We start from the raw sequence: 20,282 nt of genomic DNA on the forward strand, positions 1-20,282 counted from the left end.
GAATATGAAAGGCATGGAAATAGAACGATTAGACAAAGATCATGTGTGCTAGACCCTTGTTCAGACTCTACACAACTGTGAAATCATAGCGAGAGACTTAGGCTTTCAGAGACAGCAGTTCCCAGCTTTTTGGAACTGCCTGAATATTTCTCTTTTTTTGGGGGGGGCGATGTCCTGTAGGTTTGTCCTGTGGATCTGAATCCTGTCAAACCTACAGGCAATCAGCATAATGAGACAGTCCTGGGGGGAAAAAAAACCTTGATGTTTAAAAATTTTGCATATAGTAATACTTTTTATGTATACATCTGTACATATTCTATTTTGCAGGTAAAACTGCACCTTGTTTTTGATTCTAAGTCAAAATCATTTTCCTTACATATTTGACTGTTGTGAATATTCTTCATGGTTATTTAAGGATCTTGGGCCTCATTGCCATGACTAGATAATACTTATTATTTTGATCTAACTGTATGTATTTTTTTTGTCAACATTTGGAAGGTATTTAGCAGCTTAAAATCTTCCTGTACTTGAAAGACGCAGCTTTTCCACAGTTGAGAGGGTCCTACTGGTGCAATTTTTAGGAAGTGTCAGACTATGCCTGCGACCTCATCTGGGCTTATTTATGACTATGCCATCTTTTTCTTGGCACTAAAAACATTTATGTCACTATGTCACAAGTTCTTATTACATTGGAGAGGGAAAACCACAAGATTTCTATTTAACCATTGGTTAGGTTTTCTTTGGGGTTTTTTATATCTTTTAAGATGTACACTGGGGTACTTTATGTCAGATTATTAGAAACAAGTCTATCTTAACTGTGTCTCCCTCCTAATTTCCCTTTACTGATGTATCTGCTTTCCATCTCCAGTGAATTATCGCACTGTCTGTATATCCCTCAGAATCACTGTAAGCTTACAGGGTGTGTAGGTCTCATTTTACTTGTGTTCTTAAGTGGCAGGGCTATGCCACGCTGCTGTGATCCAGAAGCCATGCCGTTGTGCCTCTACGACCACATTAGAAAGCCCTGCTCCTTGCTTCAGTGTTTAACTTCAGGTTGTAACTGGGCAAAACAGACCAATCCAACCAACCAACAAAAGAGTCACAGATTTGAAAGAAGAGTCCAGAATTCCAGAATGAGTATCTGGGAACAGATGTTGAGGATATCTCTGGGGCCTATGTTGCGCAATGGGCTATCCGCACTGTGGGTTTGGATCATGGCCACCCTTACCACTTATCAAAACTATTGACCCTTCAAGCTTAGGCTAGGGTCTTGAAACACTTAGCGAGGTCAGCAGTACCTGTTCCTAGTAGGTCCAATTGTCCAGCTCTACCTGGTTCCCCAGGCAACATGTAGGCATTTTAACTATTAGTTACAATGAGATTCAACTGAAATGATTGCACTATTTACAAATATTAGTCTGGGTGGAGCTCTGCACTTTATTGTATTTCTGTTTCAGCTTGAGTTCTGGTTCTAATGCACATCTGTATACCACAGTTCCACTTTCACAAATTGCAGAAATTTCTGTTTGAAAGCACTGAAATAGATTTTTTCAAGTCAAAATTTTCCCTGTTTATTTCCATAATTCATGTTTCTTCTTTTTGTAGGTAGATAATTGGTTTCTTAAAACCTCTTTATTAGCTGTACAAAAGGCTGCCCTAAATAAGATTGGCTTTACTTGAAACTAATCTGTTACTAACCAAGAATTTGTATTCTCTTCATACTGAAGTAATAGCAGAGATAAGTAGCAGGAAATTTAAAGAGTAACAGGTCTGAAGCAAAACACTACTAGCACTGGGAGTTGAACTCTGGAGACGTTTGGATCTAGATCAAAACTTTATGGCTTAGACCCGTTTTTAGCAGTGATTTCTTACTCTATTTTATGTATTCTGTGCTGATGTTACTCTACAAAGCTAGTGTGAAGGAATGGAAAATCATGATCTGTTTTTGACAATAAATATGATGTATCAGTATTTGTTGTCATCACAATATAATATAGATTATTTTTGTTGGAGGGATGTAGAGGTACAGAGCTGCCTTAAGCATCCTGTCCAAAATGGCTGATTCTTACGAGAATTAATATATTCATTACTTCTAATAGCTTTTCCAACTGCATGTACCAAGAAATCAGTGATAGCCAATAGAGTATGATCCTCTCTTTTAACAGAGATATTGATACAATCAAATGTAAAACCCATCAACTGTATTCATAGATACAATAGAGAGTAATAGGAAATTTATATGAATATTCATATATTGAGCTCAGAAAATGGGCACCTTGTTATTCATCACTTTAAAGCATGTTTATAGAATACAAATATATTGGTGCTTGGTTTTCTTCCTAGTGTTGATGAAAATGAATAGTACTTGGGGACAAAGTCTGCCTATTAAAGTGATGTGATACATTACCATGCTTGTACAGAAATGAGCACAGATGGCGGGTCTATTACTTCTCTAGCAAGAAATATGTCATTTTTTTTTTCCCCAGGATTCAAATCTGAGCAACACTTGCTCAAGTCAGGCTACCTCTGTGGGGATCCTTAAAATGTTTTTTCCATTACTTGTACATTAGGAGTAAAAGAAACAGAAAGTGATTAATGCTGTATTAAAACTTTATAATGAATGAAGTCTCTCAAACCAAAAGTCTGAGATTTTTATATGTTTCTGCCAACTAAAGGGAAACATATTTTGCATGTAAATGTAAGTCTACAGGGATGAAGTTTTGTGTACCATGCTCAGATTCCCAATAGCTCATTTAGGTCTGACAGATCATTTAGCTCACATTAGAATGTTTGAAGATGTTGGATTTATAGACATTTGTTAATTAAACACAATGATATGTGGAAAATAAAACAACATATAAGTAAGTTTATAATTTTTGTATGCAAAAGATACCATTTCAAGCAGCAAAAGAGTAGATTAAACAAAAAGAGGTTGACTGCCATAATCTTACTTTTATGATAAGAATCAATAAAGCAATACTTCATAAGGCTTTGTCAATGACTTATTATACACCTGAAGAAAGAAAAAGGGTTTTCAACCTGCCTTGTGACTTGTCAGAGCCTGTAATTAAAAAAACCTCAAAGTTAAATGATAGTTTTTAATGTCAATTGATCAAAGCCAGATCACCTTGCAATGAAAGCAAATTTAATGTGGGTTAGGATTTCCAAAAACAGGAAAAAATGCAAACATATGCATTTATTTACTTTAGTATGTTGAGTGTATTCACATTTGGGGGTTCTATATTGAGACCACCATCATTTAGCAATGCAATATCACATGAAAAATGTTGTTCAACATTTATGCTGTGAACTGGTACACAAAGACAATATTGTCAAATATGGTGTGGTGGGTTGACCCTGGCTGGATGCCAGGTGCCCACCAAAGCCGCTCTATCACTCCCCTCCTCAACTGGACAGGGGCAGAAAAATATGACAAAAGGCTCATGGGTCGAGATAAGGACAGGGAGATCACTCAGCAATTACCATCACGGGCAAAACAGACTCAACTGGGGGTATTAATTTAATTTATTACCAAACAAATCAGAGCAGGATAATGAGAAATAAAACCAAATCTTAAAACACCTTCCCCCACCCCTCCCTTCTTCCCAGGCTCAACTGCACTCCTGGCTTCCCTACCTCCTCCCCCCAAGAGGCACAGAGGGATGGGGAATGGGGGTTGTGGTCAGTTCATCACATGTTGTCTCTGCTGCTTCTTCCTCCTCACACTCTTCCCCTGCTCCAGCGTCAGGTCCCTCCCACAGGAGACAGTCCTCCAAGAACTTCTCCAATGTGAGTCCTTCCCACGGGCTGCAGTTCTTCACGAACTGCTCCAGCATGGGTCCTTTCCACAGGGTGCAGTCCTTCAGGAACAGACTGCTCCAGCATGGACCCCTGCGGGGTCACAAGTCCTGCCAGCAAGCCTGCTCCAGTGTGGGCTCCTCTCCATGGGGTCACAGGTCCTGCCAGGACCCTACTCCAGTGCAGGCTTTCCATGGGGTCACAGCCTCCTTTGGGCACACCCATCTGCTCCAGCGTGGGGTCCTCTGCGTGCTGCAGGTGGATATCTGCTCCACCATGGACCTCCATGGGCTGCAGGGAGACGGCCTGCTTCGCCATGGTCTTTGCCATGGTCTTCACCATGGGCTGCAGGGGAATCTCTGCTCTGGTGCCTGGAGCACCTCCTCCCCCTCCTTCTTCACTGACCTTGGTGTCTGCAGGGTTGTTTCTCTCATATTCTCAACTCCTCTCCTCCGGTTGCTCTTGCACAGCAGTTTTTTTCCCTTTCTTAAATATGTTATCCCAGAGGCACTGCCACCATCGCTGATTGACTCAGCTTTGGCCAACAGTGGGTTTGTCTTGGAGCTGGCTGGCATTGGCTCTGTCGGGCATAGGGGAAGCTTCTAGCAGCTTCTCACAGAAGCCACTTCTGTAGCCTCCCCGCTACCAAAATCTTGCCACAGAAACCCAATACATTTGGGGAAAACCATTTTTCCAAATGGGATTGCATTCTGTTTGTTCCATCCAAATGAATCTTAATTTTTGTCATTTACGTCTTTATTTTCCATATGTGATGCTTTATAAGGCATGTTCCTGGGTGAAAATTGGCATCTAAAACCTGGAGGATTAATTTCAAGATTTGATTCTCCCTGTATATAAAATTAAAAACCTCTTGAAGGAGTAAAAACTTTACAAAGCTTGAATAACCCAGCACTTCAAAAGCATAAGGATTTCTGGAGAGAGAGAGAGAGAGAAGTAGCAACTCCTTTAAGAGTCAAGCTGGGGAATGTGGTAAACATCTAGTAGACCTGAGGATAAACCAGAAGCCTTTGAAATGACTAGTGATTATACCAGTCCTGGACCCAAAGTTTTCTCTATGGATGTAATCTTTTGTGTTATTTGGGGTCTGCTGGGGCCTGTAACAGACAAAAATGTCAGGAGGATGGGCTGAAATGTGTCAGTTGTCACAGAACAGGGTTTGAACTGTTTTGGGGGCAGCCAGTACATTTGTGAAGGTTTTAGGTGGAGACGTGGCCTGTTCTGCTTGGGAACTTTGTTGTGGAAGGTGCGGAGGGCCGCAGGCAGTGGGAAGCAGGGGGAATCACAAATTCACTTCTTCTGTCAGCCCTGGAAAGGATCACACCAGCTGTGGGTGAGAGAAAGGTCAGGAGTGAGAAAGAAGGTAGAAAGAAAGGTGCTAAACAGCTCAGAGCAAGTAAGGACAAGTAATATAGAGGTTGTTACTACCAGTACCTAATGATCTAATAGTTGTTCAACGCTAGTAGACTTAAAGTTGTGGTATTATCAAGCACTAGTGTGCTGCTTGTCATTGCTTCGATGCACATGTCACCTCTGCTTCAGCTTCTTGCCCTTCCCCACTCTCGACTGGAAAAAGCAAACCCCACCTCTGAGCAGTCAGCAAGGATGCAATTTGGCTAACTAATGTGAGCAGGTTCTTTGACAGGTCAGTGACTGAGTGGATTTCCTTCCTGAAAGGAAGAAAAAGTAGCCTGGTAGTGACTGTAAAAGAAGAAAATGCTTACCAAACTTACAGTTTCTTTACAAAGCTGAAAGAGCAGGCAGAAGAATGGACAGGGGTATGCCCAGACTAGAGCATGCCCACTCATACTGTACATCTGCTTTCTGTGCAGAGATGCTTTTTCTCACCAAAGTGGGCAAAAGAGGTGAAGGTTAAGTGAGATTTGCTTCAGGCAGTGTTGCTGGGTAAGAACATCTGGACTTTGTATAGGAATTGCCTTAGTCATGAGAACTGAGAGAACATTCAAATGGATTTTGGACGTGTTTCTGGGATAACTTGAAGCTTCCAACCCAAAATGGCAAAGAGTCATTGGGCCACACAGGGTTGACAATGTTGAAAATGTGTAAATCAGGAAAAGGGTATATTTTTCACATGAGAAAGGAGAATCAATCATTGCCTAGACAGAAATTTTGATATTGGATAATAGAGCTCCTCTACCTGGGGAACAGATATGTGTTTTGCCTTTGAGAGAATATGAAAAGAACTTGGATGCCCCATCCCTGGAAGTGTTCAAGGCCAGGTTGGATGGGGCTTTGAGCAACCTGGTCTAGTGGAAGGTGTCCCTGCCCATGGCAGGGGGCTTGGAACTAGATGATCTTTAAGGTCCCTTCCAACCCAAACCATTCTATGATTCTGTAACAGAATGACTAGGAGTGGGAGAGAGAGAACCAAATTAATTGCTGACACTTTTTACTGGTAAGTAAATCCAATTATTCCTTATGAATCACAGCTGAAGAGGAACTTAGAGGATGACAGCTCTAAAGAGGTTGGGGAACATGATTGAAACCACTAGTACCTGGTCCACTCACAAGACAGTATTACTTTCCCAGCTACTTTCCCTTGTGTGAAAGAAGGGAATTAGTCCTACAGTAAATACCAGCTGTGCAAAGGTGTGGATTTCATTGTGGAAATAGCTGAAAAAGAAATAATGGTCAGCCTTGAATGAGTCATTGCCAGATAATTCCCAGATGAGATAAATTAATAAAATTGTAGCCCAGGCAAGTCTCAACTTCTCTATGGTTTATTTCTTCCTGCATGGTTAGAGAAATGAGTATCGTCAATTGAATTAAAAAAAGAGAAAGGGTATTCTTTTTCACATAGTTATGCAGTTCACAGGCAAATGTGTAATAGTTGGGTTTGCAGCATTTGGAAAAAGGTGTTAATTGAAAAATTCTGAGTGACAGAAAGTGAGAACATAGGTTTTGCATGCTGTGAAACAGAAAATGAGAGCACTGTATAGAAAGGATAGCCATAACCTTTAAGCTTTTTTTATAGTGTTATAGTATGAAGAGAATTTGCTGTGTTGCATTAAACCAGTTAAACTAGTTGTCCATCTGGTGAGTGCAGTACTGGTCAGCTGGAAAGGGGAAGGAAGGAATGAATTCCATATTGAATTATTCGTTTTGGTTTAGACAAATCACTGTGAAAGAAGGATTTTTGAGGAAACTCTTGGAGAAGGTTTTTAGGTTTGGGGTTTTTTTTATCCTTAGAAGCTACCAGAAGATTTGTTGACCCTACTCAAATTGCTGTGTTAAATGTTCCCCCAAGTCTAGCAGGCAGGCTGCAGATTTTGTACACATGCATATAAAAAGCTTTACCCCATCACTACAAGCTGGCAAATTGCCCCATCACCACAAGACAGCACAAAGAGCTGTCTGCTGTAAACCAAAATACCACTTTGTGAAGAATATGAGCCATTCATATATTCAATGTATTCAACAGTGCTATGAAGATTTTTTTTAAACTCATTTCAACTACCATGTTCCAGTGAACTACATTAAGTACATTAAGCCTTACTGTCCTGATTGTGCAGCATTAACATCCATTCCAAGTAATGGTATGGCTAGTGAATCAGTAAAGGGTTCTATAATGGCTTTTAGTAATGAGCTTATTATTTTTAGTATTTACCTTTAGCTGATACAGTGTGTCCTGAATATTGGATACAGCTGACTATTTTCTCAAATGAAGAACGAATGAAGCTGGAATCTTTAACTTGTGACTAATCCTAGGTGATCATTGCTGTGCTATCTTGATACATAATTGAATTTAAATTTGATATTATATCTGCTTCCAGTGAACTTGATTGCTTGCAGAAGAAATAGAGAGTACACTTGCCCTAAATAGCACAGGCAGAGCTGTATGTAGAAGGTCTAGAATTTTAGTATTAACTGTGTGAAACTGAATGCTTTAAAGGACTTAAGTGATGAAAGACTGCTGGATCTTGATACCTTAAAAGTCTGGGAAAATTTTGCTGAGCCTTAGAATTAGTTCACTTTTGAAGCATTTTGCAGAACATGTAGTCCAAAAAATGTCTTCTTCTAATGCCTGAAGGAGCTACTAATTTTTGTCACATACATAGAAGACAAATTGTGCTCTCTGGGACCTATGGAAAATTTAGAGTCATTTTGTATGACAGGGTTAATTTATATCTATGAGCATGGCCAATGTCATTTTAGGAATGGTATCTGGGTCCATGTACACTTCCTTAGGAATATCCTCAATCTCACTTAAGGTGATATTTAAGTAAAGATCAAAGACAAAATATTGTTGTTGTGTGGCAACCTTGTTTTGATGAACAGCATTCACTGTTTAGCATACGTGGAAGGTGTTCTGCAGAGCTAAGAGGACCTGCAATGTTTTTCATAAAACAGATTCTGCAAAATTTGAATATACTGTGTTGTCTATGCTCATATGCAGGTCTAGGAGGCAGGAATTAGGCATTTCTTTACTCCATTCCTGATAGTGTTCTTTCTTTTTCTTACAGCATAACAGCTGGCAAAATGTTTTTGAGACAGAGATGCATAGAGCTATCCTCTTGTAGGGTATGCAGACAAAACCTAACATATGGAGGGTATTTACATAATGTACAGTATCTATGATGAGAAGGTAGATATTCAGTTTTTCTTGCATAACTTGAGTATTACATATAAATTGGGAAGTTGAATGAAGAATTGCATCTTAATAAGCCACAGAATTCTGCTAGATGGTTAATTTTAGTCTCTGTATTTTGAGTTTTGATATATTAGAAACGATGTTCTACTTACTACTGCAGTTCTTTCTTGAATGAGCATATATTTGGTTTCTTTTGCTTCTTTTTTACATATCTATCTATTAGTAAATTTTGGCCTACTCTGTACTTATATCAGTTAAGTAATGCTAAATAATTTATGCACAATTTGGCTGTTGTCCTGCAATAAATATTCTATCTGCATGTGCATTCACAAAAACACTAGGAAACTTCAGGTGCAGTTCTGAACATACAGTGTGTGTAGAATCTGGAGCTTGTTTTAAAAACCTGAAATGTCATGCATTTAGGCAATCACCATGTAGTATTTAGCAAAACCAAAATGGAGGACAGTCTTTGCACACACAAAAAGCAATGCATAGAGCTGAATGTTTCTTGCTTCAAAATGCAGATAACTCTTTTCTTGTTAAAGTTTGTAGTAAAATTAAAGCTATAATAAATAATACAACTTTGTGGAATGTAGTAATTATATTATGTTGTATTTCTTTTCTGTGAAAAATATGTGCACAAAATTAATGCATCTCATTAAAAAGTGGAATGTTGGTGCCATGAGAGTTAATACTAACTAGAAGATGACTCTCTCAGAGTAGAATAACTTACTAAACCATTTTTGTGTGTGTGTTTGTGTATTAAACTAGCTATACTCATCGTGTGGTTGGCAGTGGAATCAAAGCTCAGTCTGCAAATCCAGAAGTAAAAGTGAAGGGAACAGATCCTGTAATAAGTCAAATTATTGACAAGCTGAAACATGTTATTCAGGTAAGCTGCTTTTACGTATAGATATAGTACAGTACTAAAGACCACTGTAGTAGTGAAAGTGTTAATTTACTGTACATTAAATGTTAATTGTTAATTCAAGTTATTGTTCAGTGCATGTCAACAGCAAAACACTACTTGCTCTCTGTCTCACTTCAATTATTAAAAATGATTTAGTTAAAAGGTTTGCATATGGCAGATAAGTGTAGGAAGTCAGACTCTGGCAGCTGGGCCATCTGTACCTGTGAGCACCACAGCTTGGCATTGCAGTAAACATACAGAAGCACAAACAGTATAATTTAGGGATATTAACTGGTGCATATGTTTAAAAACCAATGAAACACAATTTCCCTCTTCCCTCTTTACTAAATCTAGGTTCTTTCTTAACTAGTCTTGCTGCGAGGTTTTTTGTTTAGATGCCAGATAGAAAAATTAGGAAGTTTGAACAAAAATAGCATGCTTGCTAAAGGAGTTGGTGTTCATTACCTGATGTACCTATCTGTGAGTTACTAAATTTAAGGCTTACAAGGCAGTCAATTCCAATATGGTTCTGCACAATCATAGTATTGTAATACATTTAAAGGATTACAGGTATGTTTTGTTACATGCTGTATCTATATGCACAGATAGCCAGAACTACAGGACAAAAAACTGATTCCATTGAAACCAACAGTTATTTTGCTGACAAGTCTGTATTTCAGTTTAAAAAATAAAAGTTTCCACTCTGATCTGAAGACTTGGTGATAAGAAATGTTCTGCTGGCATTTCTTGTCAGTGACCCATCTAACCCAGTATCCTCTCATCTGCACTGGTAAAAGGAGAGGCGACTTAAGGAGGGCATGCAAGCTTGGCACCTTTATGGTCTCCACTCCCCTTCTCTACCTCATTCCCCAAACATGAGAATTAGAGATATTAGACGGCTCTTCCTTGCCTAGTGCATTTAGTTCCATCTAAGGACTTGCTTTAATTTTATTTTTCCATCTTCTTGGCAGCTTTTAAATACAGTTTCCCAAATGGTTTCTGGAGTTGAAATATTACTGATAGCTTCGTGATAAACTCTCTTGGTTCTTATTTCTCTATTTGTGAAAAATAACTCTTCTCTGACAACAAAGGAAAGAGTGGCGAAATAGAAAAAAAAAACAACAAAATTTCTTTTCCGTCAGTAGGGTTGTTTTCTGGGAGAAGTGGCATTCACATTGAAGCTCAAAGGCAATCATTATTCCTTCCTCCTTAAAAGAAATATCTTTTGTAGCCCTCCAGCTTCAGCATGCTTTTGTCTCTCTTTCTTTATTAAAATGGTGACTACAATGGTGAGAAAATGAATACAATTTTCCCTCCAAAGAGATGCTATGACTTAATTAAGAACTACAAATTACTGTGCAAACAAAAACATTGCAAATCTTACTGCGTAAGTCTCAAGGTCTTTCATCTATCAGAAATGCCCTCCTTCTTTGATATTAAATCTGCACTGTATAGTTCATTGTGTCGTTTTCCTCTAGAGACCAGGAGTTGTGTTGTTTCCTCCTCGAGTGAGGATCTAAAAGAGTGGAACAGAACAATTCCATTATAAGGTATTTCATTTTGAGAGCTTATTTGCCCTTGTCCCAAAAGACTAGAGTGGGTCTTGGGGAGAAGGACATATAATTTACATACTGCAAGTTTTAGTAACCTCCAAATATGTTATCTTTCTATGGGATAGTTTCCTTTCTTGCAGCTCTGAGTATGGAAATAGGGTCAGGGGAAAAAGAGAGCATCAAATTCCTTAGAGACGCGACATATAACTGCTTTTCCTCAGATAAAAGGGCTGAAGAAACTGCAGAAAAAGCTTTCTTCTCTACCATTTACTGCTTGGGAAAGGAGGATGGAGAGCGTAAATTAGAGATACACATACAAAAGATCACCTTTTTGTCCTTTGTGATATGAAACGGATGAATCATATATTAAGCTTATGATGGACAGATTAAATAAGGGGAGCTTAATGGATTGTGGTGTTGCCTCAAAGATAGATGGAGTCATACTTAAGTCTAACAATCTATCCAAGCAGTATTACTGCACTGCAAAAGTTTAAACAGATAATTTAGTAGAAAAAAATCATATTTCTCCTGTTTTTCAGAACTAATCATTGCTGAAATCTGTAAAAGTTTATACACTTTAATTTAGCTTTAAGGTGACACAGATTGGCAGGGTGATATATAACTTGCTCTTTATGGAAGCAACTGTATATATTTTTATATAAATTTCATGTTGCTGTAACCTTGCTTGCTAAACAAGTACATTTTTGTTATTTAGTTGTGTTTTGTATGTAGCCATTTTCTCTCTGTATTAGGAGAAAGGAAATGAGTGGTAATTCAGGTTTATATGACTTTTCACATCAGTTTTTAAACATTTCAAGATGCAGGATATCAAAGTAGCATTTCTCTCTGTCTCATGATGTCATGATAGGATATGGTCCTTCCTTCTCAACCACAGTCAGAGCTCTGTGTATCAGCAGTAAGTATAGCCTGATTTTCTTTTGCTTGTACAGCCTGTCACGGTGCCAAGGCCTTCAGGACTGAACAGTCTCTACCACTTTGTAAATATCAATATGCGGCAAAGAATCAGAAGCTTTGCTTCTGGTACTTTTCACAGTAAAAATGGTGAAATGCACTGAAATGTAATTTAATCAGTGATAATCTGTGGCATTCGTTTGCAGCAGGGGTGGAATTCAGTTCTTTAATCAGACACCTGCATTTAGGTGTTTAAGCTTCCCTTACATGTAGATCTAGTCCATGAACCTTAGAGAGCTGTTCATTTGGCCATATATAAATGTATGCTTCAGGATAAGAAGAACAGTAGTTCTTTAGTCTTGCACAATATAAAAGGAGTTTGGGTACATTGCGCACATGTTGGCATCTACACTGTAGACACATGCAGTTAGGTGTCTGGTCTGAAGGATTTCACCCTTGTGTCATGTTTCTGACCCCCTTCCCAGGGGTTGTCTGTTTGAACACACAAACTAGAAATGTATCATTTTCTAAAGAGAAATATTTAGCATATACAAACATTTATATGTACAAACACATACACATACATTTGGGGAGCTCTTAAAAAAAATCTCATTTTATGTTTATATATTATTTTCTGATGGTTGAAATAAAGATGATAAAACTATGGAAGGACTAATTTGAAGAGGATGACCAGTTTTACATTTAGAATACATAATTTAAGTCAGATGATTGAAAAATATATCCTGATTACATTTTGTCCTTCCAGACCAGAAAAAGTAATTCTCTCTAGTAAATCTAGGGTAGAAAAACTCTGTTAGAAAGCTTCATTCTTTTCTGAAACCTTCCTTCCTCTGTCATCAAAGCAGATGACTCCTTTTCTCACCAATTACACTAGATTTCCTTTCTTACTTTCAAGAATCCCAGCATGAGGGCAAGAAGGAAATTAATATTCTGAGATGTAAAGGGACAGCCCATTTAAGGGAGGGTCCAGTGAGCTCTCAGTAAATTAGACTGTACATATTTATTGTACAAATGACTAAATATTATCAAATAGCAAAAGAAGAACAGTTATCTTACAGATTCCTTCCTGCTCATCTTAAATGTGTACGTAAGAAAACAGATCAAAGACCATTCTGCCCTGCATGCAAAAAAGAACAAATGTCTCCTAGTATCTCCTCTTTTATTGCAAGGTAGATATCTAAGTGCATAAAAATCCCAAGCAAAGAATTGGCTTTAAAATATATAAACATACAATGCTTAAACATAGTCTGTTTTCTAGATTCTGTTCTATTAAAAACTTTAAACCACTGAATTCAAACTTGTTGCATAAGTGACAGTATCTCTTCCCAGCAGGCTGTGGTTTCTGGGCTCTTCTCCTTTGTGAGAGGCTCAGAGTAATCCTCCTTCTTCTTCTGTAAATAGTGGATTTACCAAAAATCAATAGAACTTTTTGATTCCATTGGACCCTGACTGCTATAATCTGTGCTCTGGACTCCACAGGTTTGTATTCACAGCAACAAAATACAATTAGAGGAACTAACATGAACTCTGCTGAACCAGTCAGTGCTGAAAATGGCTTGACAAAGTCACCCTTTTTTGTAAAAATCCTTACTTGCACAGACTGGTGTTTTGGAGAGTTTTAAATGATGGGCTCTCCTTCATTCATTTATCTTCACGGTAGGCAAATAATGGGTTCAGTGCATAGTCTCTTCTGTACTGCAATCTGCAACTATCACTCTAATAGGCAATCACGATAAGCAAAGTCAGTTGCATATGGCAGGAATAATAATGGTAATTATTTTTCTTTCTTCCCCTATAATTTAAAAACACGATTCATTTTTCTTTCCTGCAAGTGCAAATACTGAGGTTATGAAGTAAGTATGATATTTTGGTGCTGTGATTACAGGCGGTTGGACCTTGGTCATTTCAACGTATTTCTTCTTTCAGAAGACAATCTCAAAAAGATACTACTTTTGAAAATAATAGATGTTACTTGGAGCTCGTATTTACAGGTGAAATAAAGACTTCCTAATTTTAGGAAATCCTGCCATAGCAGAAAATACCCCTACGTCTGTCTGTTTAAATTAGGCAGACCAAATCTCCCTCTGGAGATCTCCAGAGGCGCCTGCCACTCTATTGACTATTGACTATACTGGAAATTTAAATGCTTCTATTTTTATCTATTAGGATAAATGATTTCCTATTTCTAGGTGCAGCAAAAGATGTGCCTGAACTTATTTGAAAGGGATCCCATCTTATACTGCTATACCACTGGACTGCTAGCTGATATCCATGGAATAATATTTACTTTCTCCACAAAGGGCTGAAAACTGTCACTAATGGAAGTGACGCCTACATCCTTTAAGTGAATAGAGGCCACTACTACTTCATAAGACACTAAATGTAGGTGACAATCTAATTTTTCCTTCACTACTGGTCATTATTATGGTGTGGTAAGCACTGTGTTTCACCATGCCATCATTTACTCATTTACCTAGCTCAAAAAGGTTACAAAAACAGTGAGGTGAGATTTTGTTTTGACACTGATTTGTCATACTAACAACTAAACTTTCCAACTGTGGTTTTTAAAGCTTTTATCAAGGTACTGCAGCATGGGCAAAATAATACATGTTTTCATAAGAGCTGTTCAAGTACATATTGGAAATGGTGATGGAATACATTACCTGAGTCCTCATCTGCACATACAAAGAACCATGTTTTTAAATTATTCATATGCAAGATGTGGCACTTGCAGTTGTGCTTCCCTTTGATCACTCATATCAAGTTTGTGCCTTCTTTAGTGTTACGATAATAATCTAATAGTTAGAATCCCTCTGCCTCTCAGAATAGTTCAAACTGCTGTATAAATTTAATGAATTATACATTCTGATGACTCTGTTGATGACTGAAATGCAATTCTTTCTCATGGAATGAGTGAATTCTCAAGCGTACAGCATTTAACAGTCTCAGATACTTAGGGCCTTAGTTTAATACACTCTCCAGTAACACGCTTTTGGAGACTCACTTTCAAAACGTTTTTTTTCCCTTTCTTTTCTTAAATTTTTTTTTTTTGTTGATATATTGTATCCTGCACTTTGCACCGTTCAATAACAGGTACCCCATAGAGGTAATTGGGAAGTAAAATTTCAGTGCACTTTGTGCAACAGCCGTCCAACATTCACTGGTGTTAGAATTGCTTTCAGCTGTGTTTGCTCCTAACCTGCTGTCGTGGTTTAATCCCAGTCAGCAACTCAGCACCATGCAGCCGTTTCCCACTCCCCCCTCCCAGTGGGGTGGGGAGGAGGAAAGGAAAAAAAAAAAGTAAAACTCGTGGGTTGAGATAAGAACAGTTTAATAACTAAAGTAAAATATAACACTAACAATAATAATGATGAAATATAATAATAATAGTAATGAAAAGGAATATAACAAAAAAAGGAAGGGGGGGGAGAAAAAAAAACAGTGATGCACAATGCAATTGCTCACCACCCGCTGACCGATGCCCAGTTAGTTCCTGAGCCGCAATCTGCACCTCCTGGCCAACTCCCCCCTGTTTATACACTGGGCATGATGTTCCATGGTATGGAATATCCCTTTGGCTAGTTCAGGTCAGCTGCCCCGGCTATGCTCCCTCCCAGCTTCTTGCACACCTGCTTGCTGGCAGAGCATGGGAAACTGAAAAGTCCTTGGCTTAAGATAAGCGCGACTTAGCAACAACTAAAACATCAGAGTGTTATCAACATCATTCTCACACTAAATCCAAAACCCAGCACTGTACCAGCTACTAAGAAGAGAGTTAACTCTGTCCCAGCCGAAACCAGGACACCTGCCTATTTATTATTTTTGTTGCAATAGGAACACTGCCTCACAAGTTTTGTTTTGTTTTTCATATTACAAATGCATATCTAAATATTAATTTTGCTTTAGATTTCTTTTTTACTGCCTTTTTCGCTTTTTAATTTCTTCCAGAATTAGAATAATCCTGCAGGTACAGAATAGCTCGGTATCTTGATTATGTTAATTTTTTCCCCGATGATTTGTTGGCTTTCCCTTTCATATTTGATGTGTTGGCTCCTTCTTTTGTTTTATTTCTGAAATTAATACAATGTTACTGTCTTTTTGAAATCAGTCCCTTGGACAAATTCCATCTCTGGCAAGGCATGATAGGAGAGTATTAGAGTGACGTGTCATACTAGGACATTTCCACTTGACGGAGAAGCCTATTTCATATTTGTTGTGTGAGCTGTTCCTGTCTTTTGGCACATCTACGGAGAGCTGTCTTATCACACTGTAGTCTTGAGCTCCCTCTGACTGCTAGCTGGTGCCAAAGATATGTTGAATACTTGAGTATTACCATTGTCTGTAAGATATTGGCGTAATTTCTGTAAAGACATTAAACAGCTAGAGATGAGATGGGAAATTATTTTCTGAGTTTCACCCTCCTCCTTTTAAAATACACTTCAACTTCCAACCTCAAAAATACACATTAGAGTGCAGGATCGCTGATGCTTTTGTATCTCTTCAGAGTGAAAAGATTTTCTTCAAAGTTCTGTGATGATAATGAAGGTATATGCCCTTTTTGTTGCTCACAAAGGTGGTCTTTCTGTATTTGTAAGTCAAACCACTAAAAGTTATATGAACAGTCTGAGATAACCGTATGTCCTGGAAAATTATGTGTAAACTCAAACCTACACATGGTTTACAGGTGGAAAGCAGAGAAGGAAAAAGTGATAAGGAGGGCACGAAGTTGAGCCCATGCATCTCCCAGTGTTGGGATGCCGAGGAGGTAAATTGAGAACAGGTCAGCAGCCACATAGTCCTTTTTGTTAGTAATTTAAATAAAAACCCAATAATCTTTTTCCTGGTTTGTTTTGTTTTTCACTAACTAGCTTAACAAAGTTATTAAAGGCTAATCAGAGTCCCATTCATTTAGCACAAATGATCCTCATTTTTGTGTAGTATCTTTTTAAATAGGATTTGTGCTTAAATGAAAAGCTTTTGATTTCTCTTAATGTGAATAACAAAAGGAAAAGAGTGTACATTGTGCAGAGCTTTCTGGAACTAAGTTTAAGGTTCAAATTTGTGTAAAACTCTAAATGTTGAGATAATTAAAAAAAATTAAAATCCTTAACATTTGTATTTTTGCTATTTTTTCTTCTTCTGTTGCTTATAAAGCACTGCACAGTACACAGTGAGAAAACATACGCATTGATGCAACAGAGAGATACTATCAATTCTTATCCATTTAGTGCAGACAATAATGGCACAGAAAACAAGACAGCCTTTTCTAGCTACTTAGGTGAATAGTGACACTAACCATTCATTATGGTGCAGATGCTCTCTACAAAAGCCTATTTTGCACCTAAATTGTTTGCTGCTATAGCTGGTAAAAACTGCTTGTGTTAGGGTTTCTTAGCAAAACAGGAACATAGTTCTATCTTCTCATTTTTAAGTACAACATTAAGTGAAGGAGAGTTTTGAGATTTTGGAAGAGTTATAGCTATGACAAACAATATGATCTGGGGCACGGATTTTGTGATGCTTACATTAGAAAATCTGATCTAGCTTACTATTTGCAAAACTGTGGAAAGCAAGTTATTTTTTCCTATTTATAATTTATCGTTTATGCTCCTTGACTCTCTTAAAAATGGATTTTTATTTTATTTTTTAATACTTTCTTTGAAACTTCCCATAACTTTGGCTATAGATCTCAAAGAAAACAAGCGGTTTTGGCCCCCTACCCCATGGAAGTATATATTGGGTTTGCGTGGCAGGGTTTTGGTAGGGCAGGGGGGCTACAGGGGTGGCTTCTGTGAGAAGCTGCCAGAAGCTTCCCCTCTGTCTGATAGAGCCAATGCCAGCAGGCTCCAAGATAGACCCGCCGCTGGCCAAAGCTGAGCCAATCAATGACGGTGGCAGTGCCTCTGTGATAACAGATGTAAGAAGGGGAAAAAAACCTGCACAAGAGCAGCCAGAAAAGAGGAGTGAGAATATGTGAGGGAAACAACCCTGCAGACACCAAGGTCAGTGAAGAAGGAGGAGGAGCAGATGTTCCAGGCGCCAGAGCAGAGATTCCCCTGCAGCCCGTGGTGAAGACCATGGTGAGGCAGGCTGTCCCCCTGCAGCCCATGGAGGTCCACGGTGGAGCAGATATCCACCTGCAGCCCATGGAGGACCCCACGCCAGAGCAGGTGGATGCCCGGAGGATGCTGTGACCCCGTGGGAAGCCCGTGCTGGAGCAGGCTCCTGGCAGGACCTGTGGACCCATGGAGTGAGGAGCCCACGCTGGAGCAGGTTTGCTGGCAGGACTTGTGACCCCGTGGGGGACCCACGCTAGAGCAGTCTGTTCCTGAAGGACTGCACCCCATGGAAGGGACCCATGCTGGAGCAGTTCATGAAGAACTGCAGCCCATGGGAAGGACTCATGTTGGAGAAGTTCTTGGAGGACTGTCTCTTGTGGGAGGGACCCCTTGCTGGAGCAGGGGAAGAGTGTGAGGAGTCCTTCCCCTGAGGAGGAAGGAGCGGCAGAAACAATGTGTGATGAACTGACCGCAACCCCCATTCCCATCCGCCTGCGCCACTGCCAGGGAGGAGGTAGAGAATTTGGGAGTAAAGTTAAGCCCGGGAAGAAGGGAGGGGTGGAGAAAAGGTGTTTTTAAGATTTGGTTTTATTTCTCATTATCCTACTCTGATTTGACTGGTAATAAATTAAATTATGTTTTTTTCCCCGGGTCAAATCTGTTTTGCCCGTGACAGTAATTGCTGAGTGATCTCCCTGTCCTTATCTCGACCCACGAGCCTTTCATTATGTTTTCTCTCCCCTGTCCAGCTGAGGAGGGGAGTGATAGAGCAGCTTTGGTGGGCACCTGGCATCCAGCCAGGGTCAACCTACCACAAAGTAGTAACAATTCCGAAAGTGAAAATGAGCTTCTGATGCTCTTAATTCCCAATCCCAATTTAGAAAAGGAAGGGAATATACATATTGATATATAATAGGACAGACTAGAGAGTTCAAGAGGGCTTCATGGCCCTGATGCAGCAGTCAGAATGGTATTCACTCAACCTCTCATTAACTTTGATGGGCTCCACAGAAGTGTAGGGGTCAGTCTGTGAAGGCTGGACATTTTTGCTTTCTTCTATAATTTCATCAGAGAATAGAAAATCCCGTCTTTTTGCAGTGAGGTAGTACCCCATTAGTTGTATAGATGGATGTGACATATTGCATAATGTATGACAGTGGATACATTGCTGGATTTTTAACTAGCTACCCGGTTTGGGAGAATCTCTCATCCGAAATGGCTTGGGATTTTTGGGGGGCATGTGTGCTTTTCTGTTGTTATAAAAAAAGGCAAAAACCTCCTTAAATTTATTGTTTATTTCAATTGCATTAAAGGGAGAGGAAGCTGTCAATGCCTAATTTCATATTTTAATTGGATAACTTATTTAACCTCTGTGATGTCTTGTGAGGAGGGAGAAGAAAGCTGGTATATGAAATGCACTTAATTTTGAGTGAAAGCCAATTTAACAACTGGCTTGTCTCTGAATACTTTCAATAGAGGATTGTTTTAGGGACCACTATTGCGGATTACTTTTGCTGTCGGCCTTCCCATTTAGAGAATCAATTGTTGTGCAACGGCAACCATGCCACTTAGCATATAATCAACTAGAAATGAGTTTAGGAATTCAGCTTGCAAGTGTCCTGCCTAATGGGATCTGGATTTGTGTAAAGAGTCTTTCTTCTTATGATTGAAGAACCACATCTTTTTTTTCTCATGTGGAACAATAATTGGACTTTGTAGAGATGCATACAAGCCTCGGCTACTTTGCAGTACAAACATTATTCATTCTGTCTTTTACATTCACAGGTCAGGTTGACGATGAACCAAAATGCAAGTGATATGTCTATAATAGACAATAAAACAGGAAGGACATATCCTACTAATAGATTTTTTTTTTATGATATTAGTATTCACTGGTATTTATCACATTAGAAATGATAAGAATATCACTAATCTGATTAGACTTTAAAACAGTACAGTGAATCTTACTTAAACTAATAAGTTTTGGGACTGCCTTAGCTCATTTAGCTACAATCTGCTAACTACACTGGAATACACACATGTCCGGTATTGTGAAAGTTTGAGTATCAAATTGTAGTCATGCTGGCTTGTGCTGTTCTTGTATAGCAGTAGAACTACTATTTAGTTAGTTTCTTTACAAACTGTATTTTGCAGTGGGTTGCAGTTTGCTATAAAATATTTTTATCCTAAATGTCTTCTGAAATATTAAGCTAGTTTGTTTTGCAAATATTTTATATGCAGCTTTGAATAAGCTTGATTACTATTAAAAAGGTTGGCTTAGTCATATGAAGAGAGTTTAAGAATTCAATCAGTCTTTACATTTGAACTGTTTTTCCAGATTTGCACTGTAAATTACTTTAACAGAAGTGATTCTGGAGGAAGCTGCATTAATTGAAGCT

The 20,282-nt window shown here is 38.7% G+C and overlaps 1 protein-coding gene across 1 annotated transcript in view; it reads left to right on the forward strand.

Annotated features, from left to right (window-relative positions):
* GPC5 (glypican 5) overlaps positions 1–20,282 on the forward strand; it is a 771,517-nt gene that overhangs the window by 270,224 nt on the left and 481,011 nt on the right. The window contains 1 exon segment of the mRNA XM_050903280.1: positions 9,200–9,320. Coding sequence (XP_050759237.1) covers positions 9,200–9,320 — 121 coding nt within the window.

Source organism: Gymnogyps californianus, chromosome 1, assembly GCF_018139145.2.
Source record: "Gymnogyps californianus isolate 813 chromosome 1, ASM1813914v2, whole genome shotgun sequence".
NCBI classification, from domain to species: Eukaryota; Metazoa; Chordata; class Aves; order Accipitriformes; family Cathartidae; genus Gymnogyps; species Gymnogyps californianus.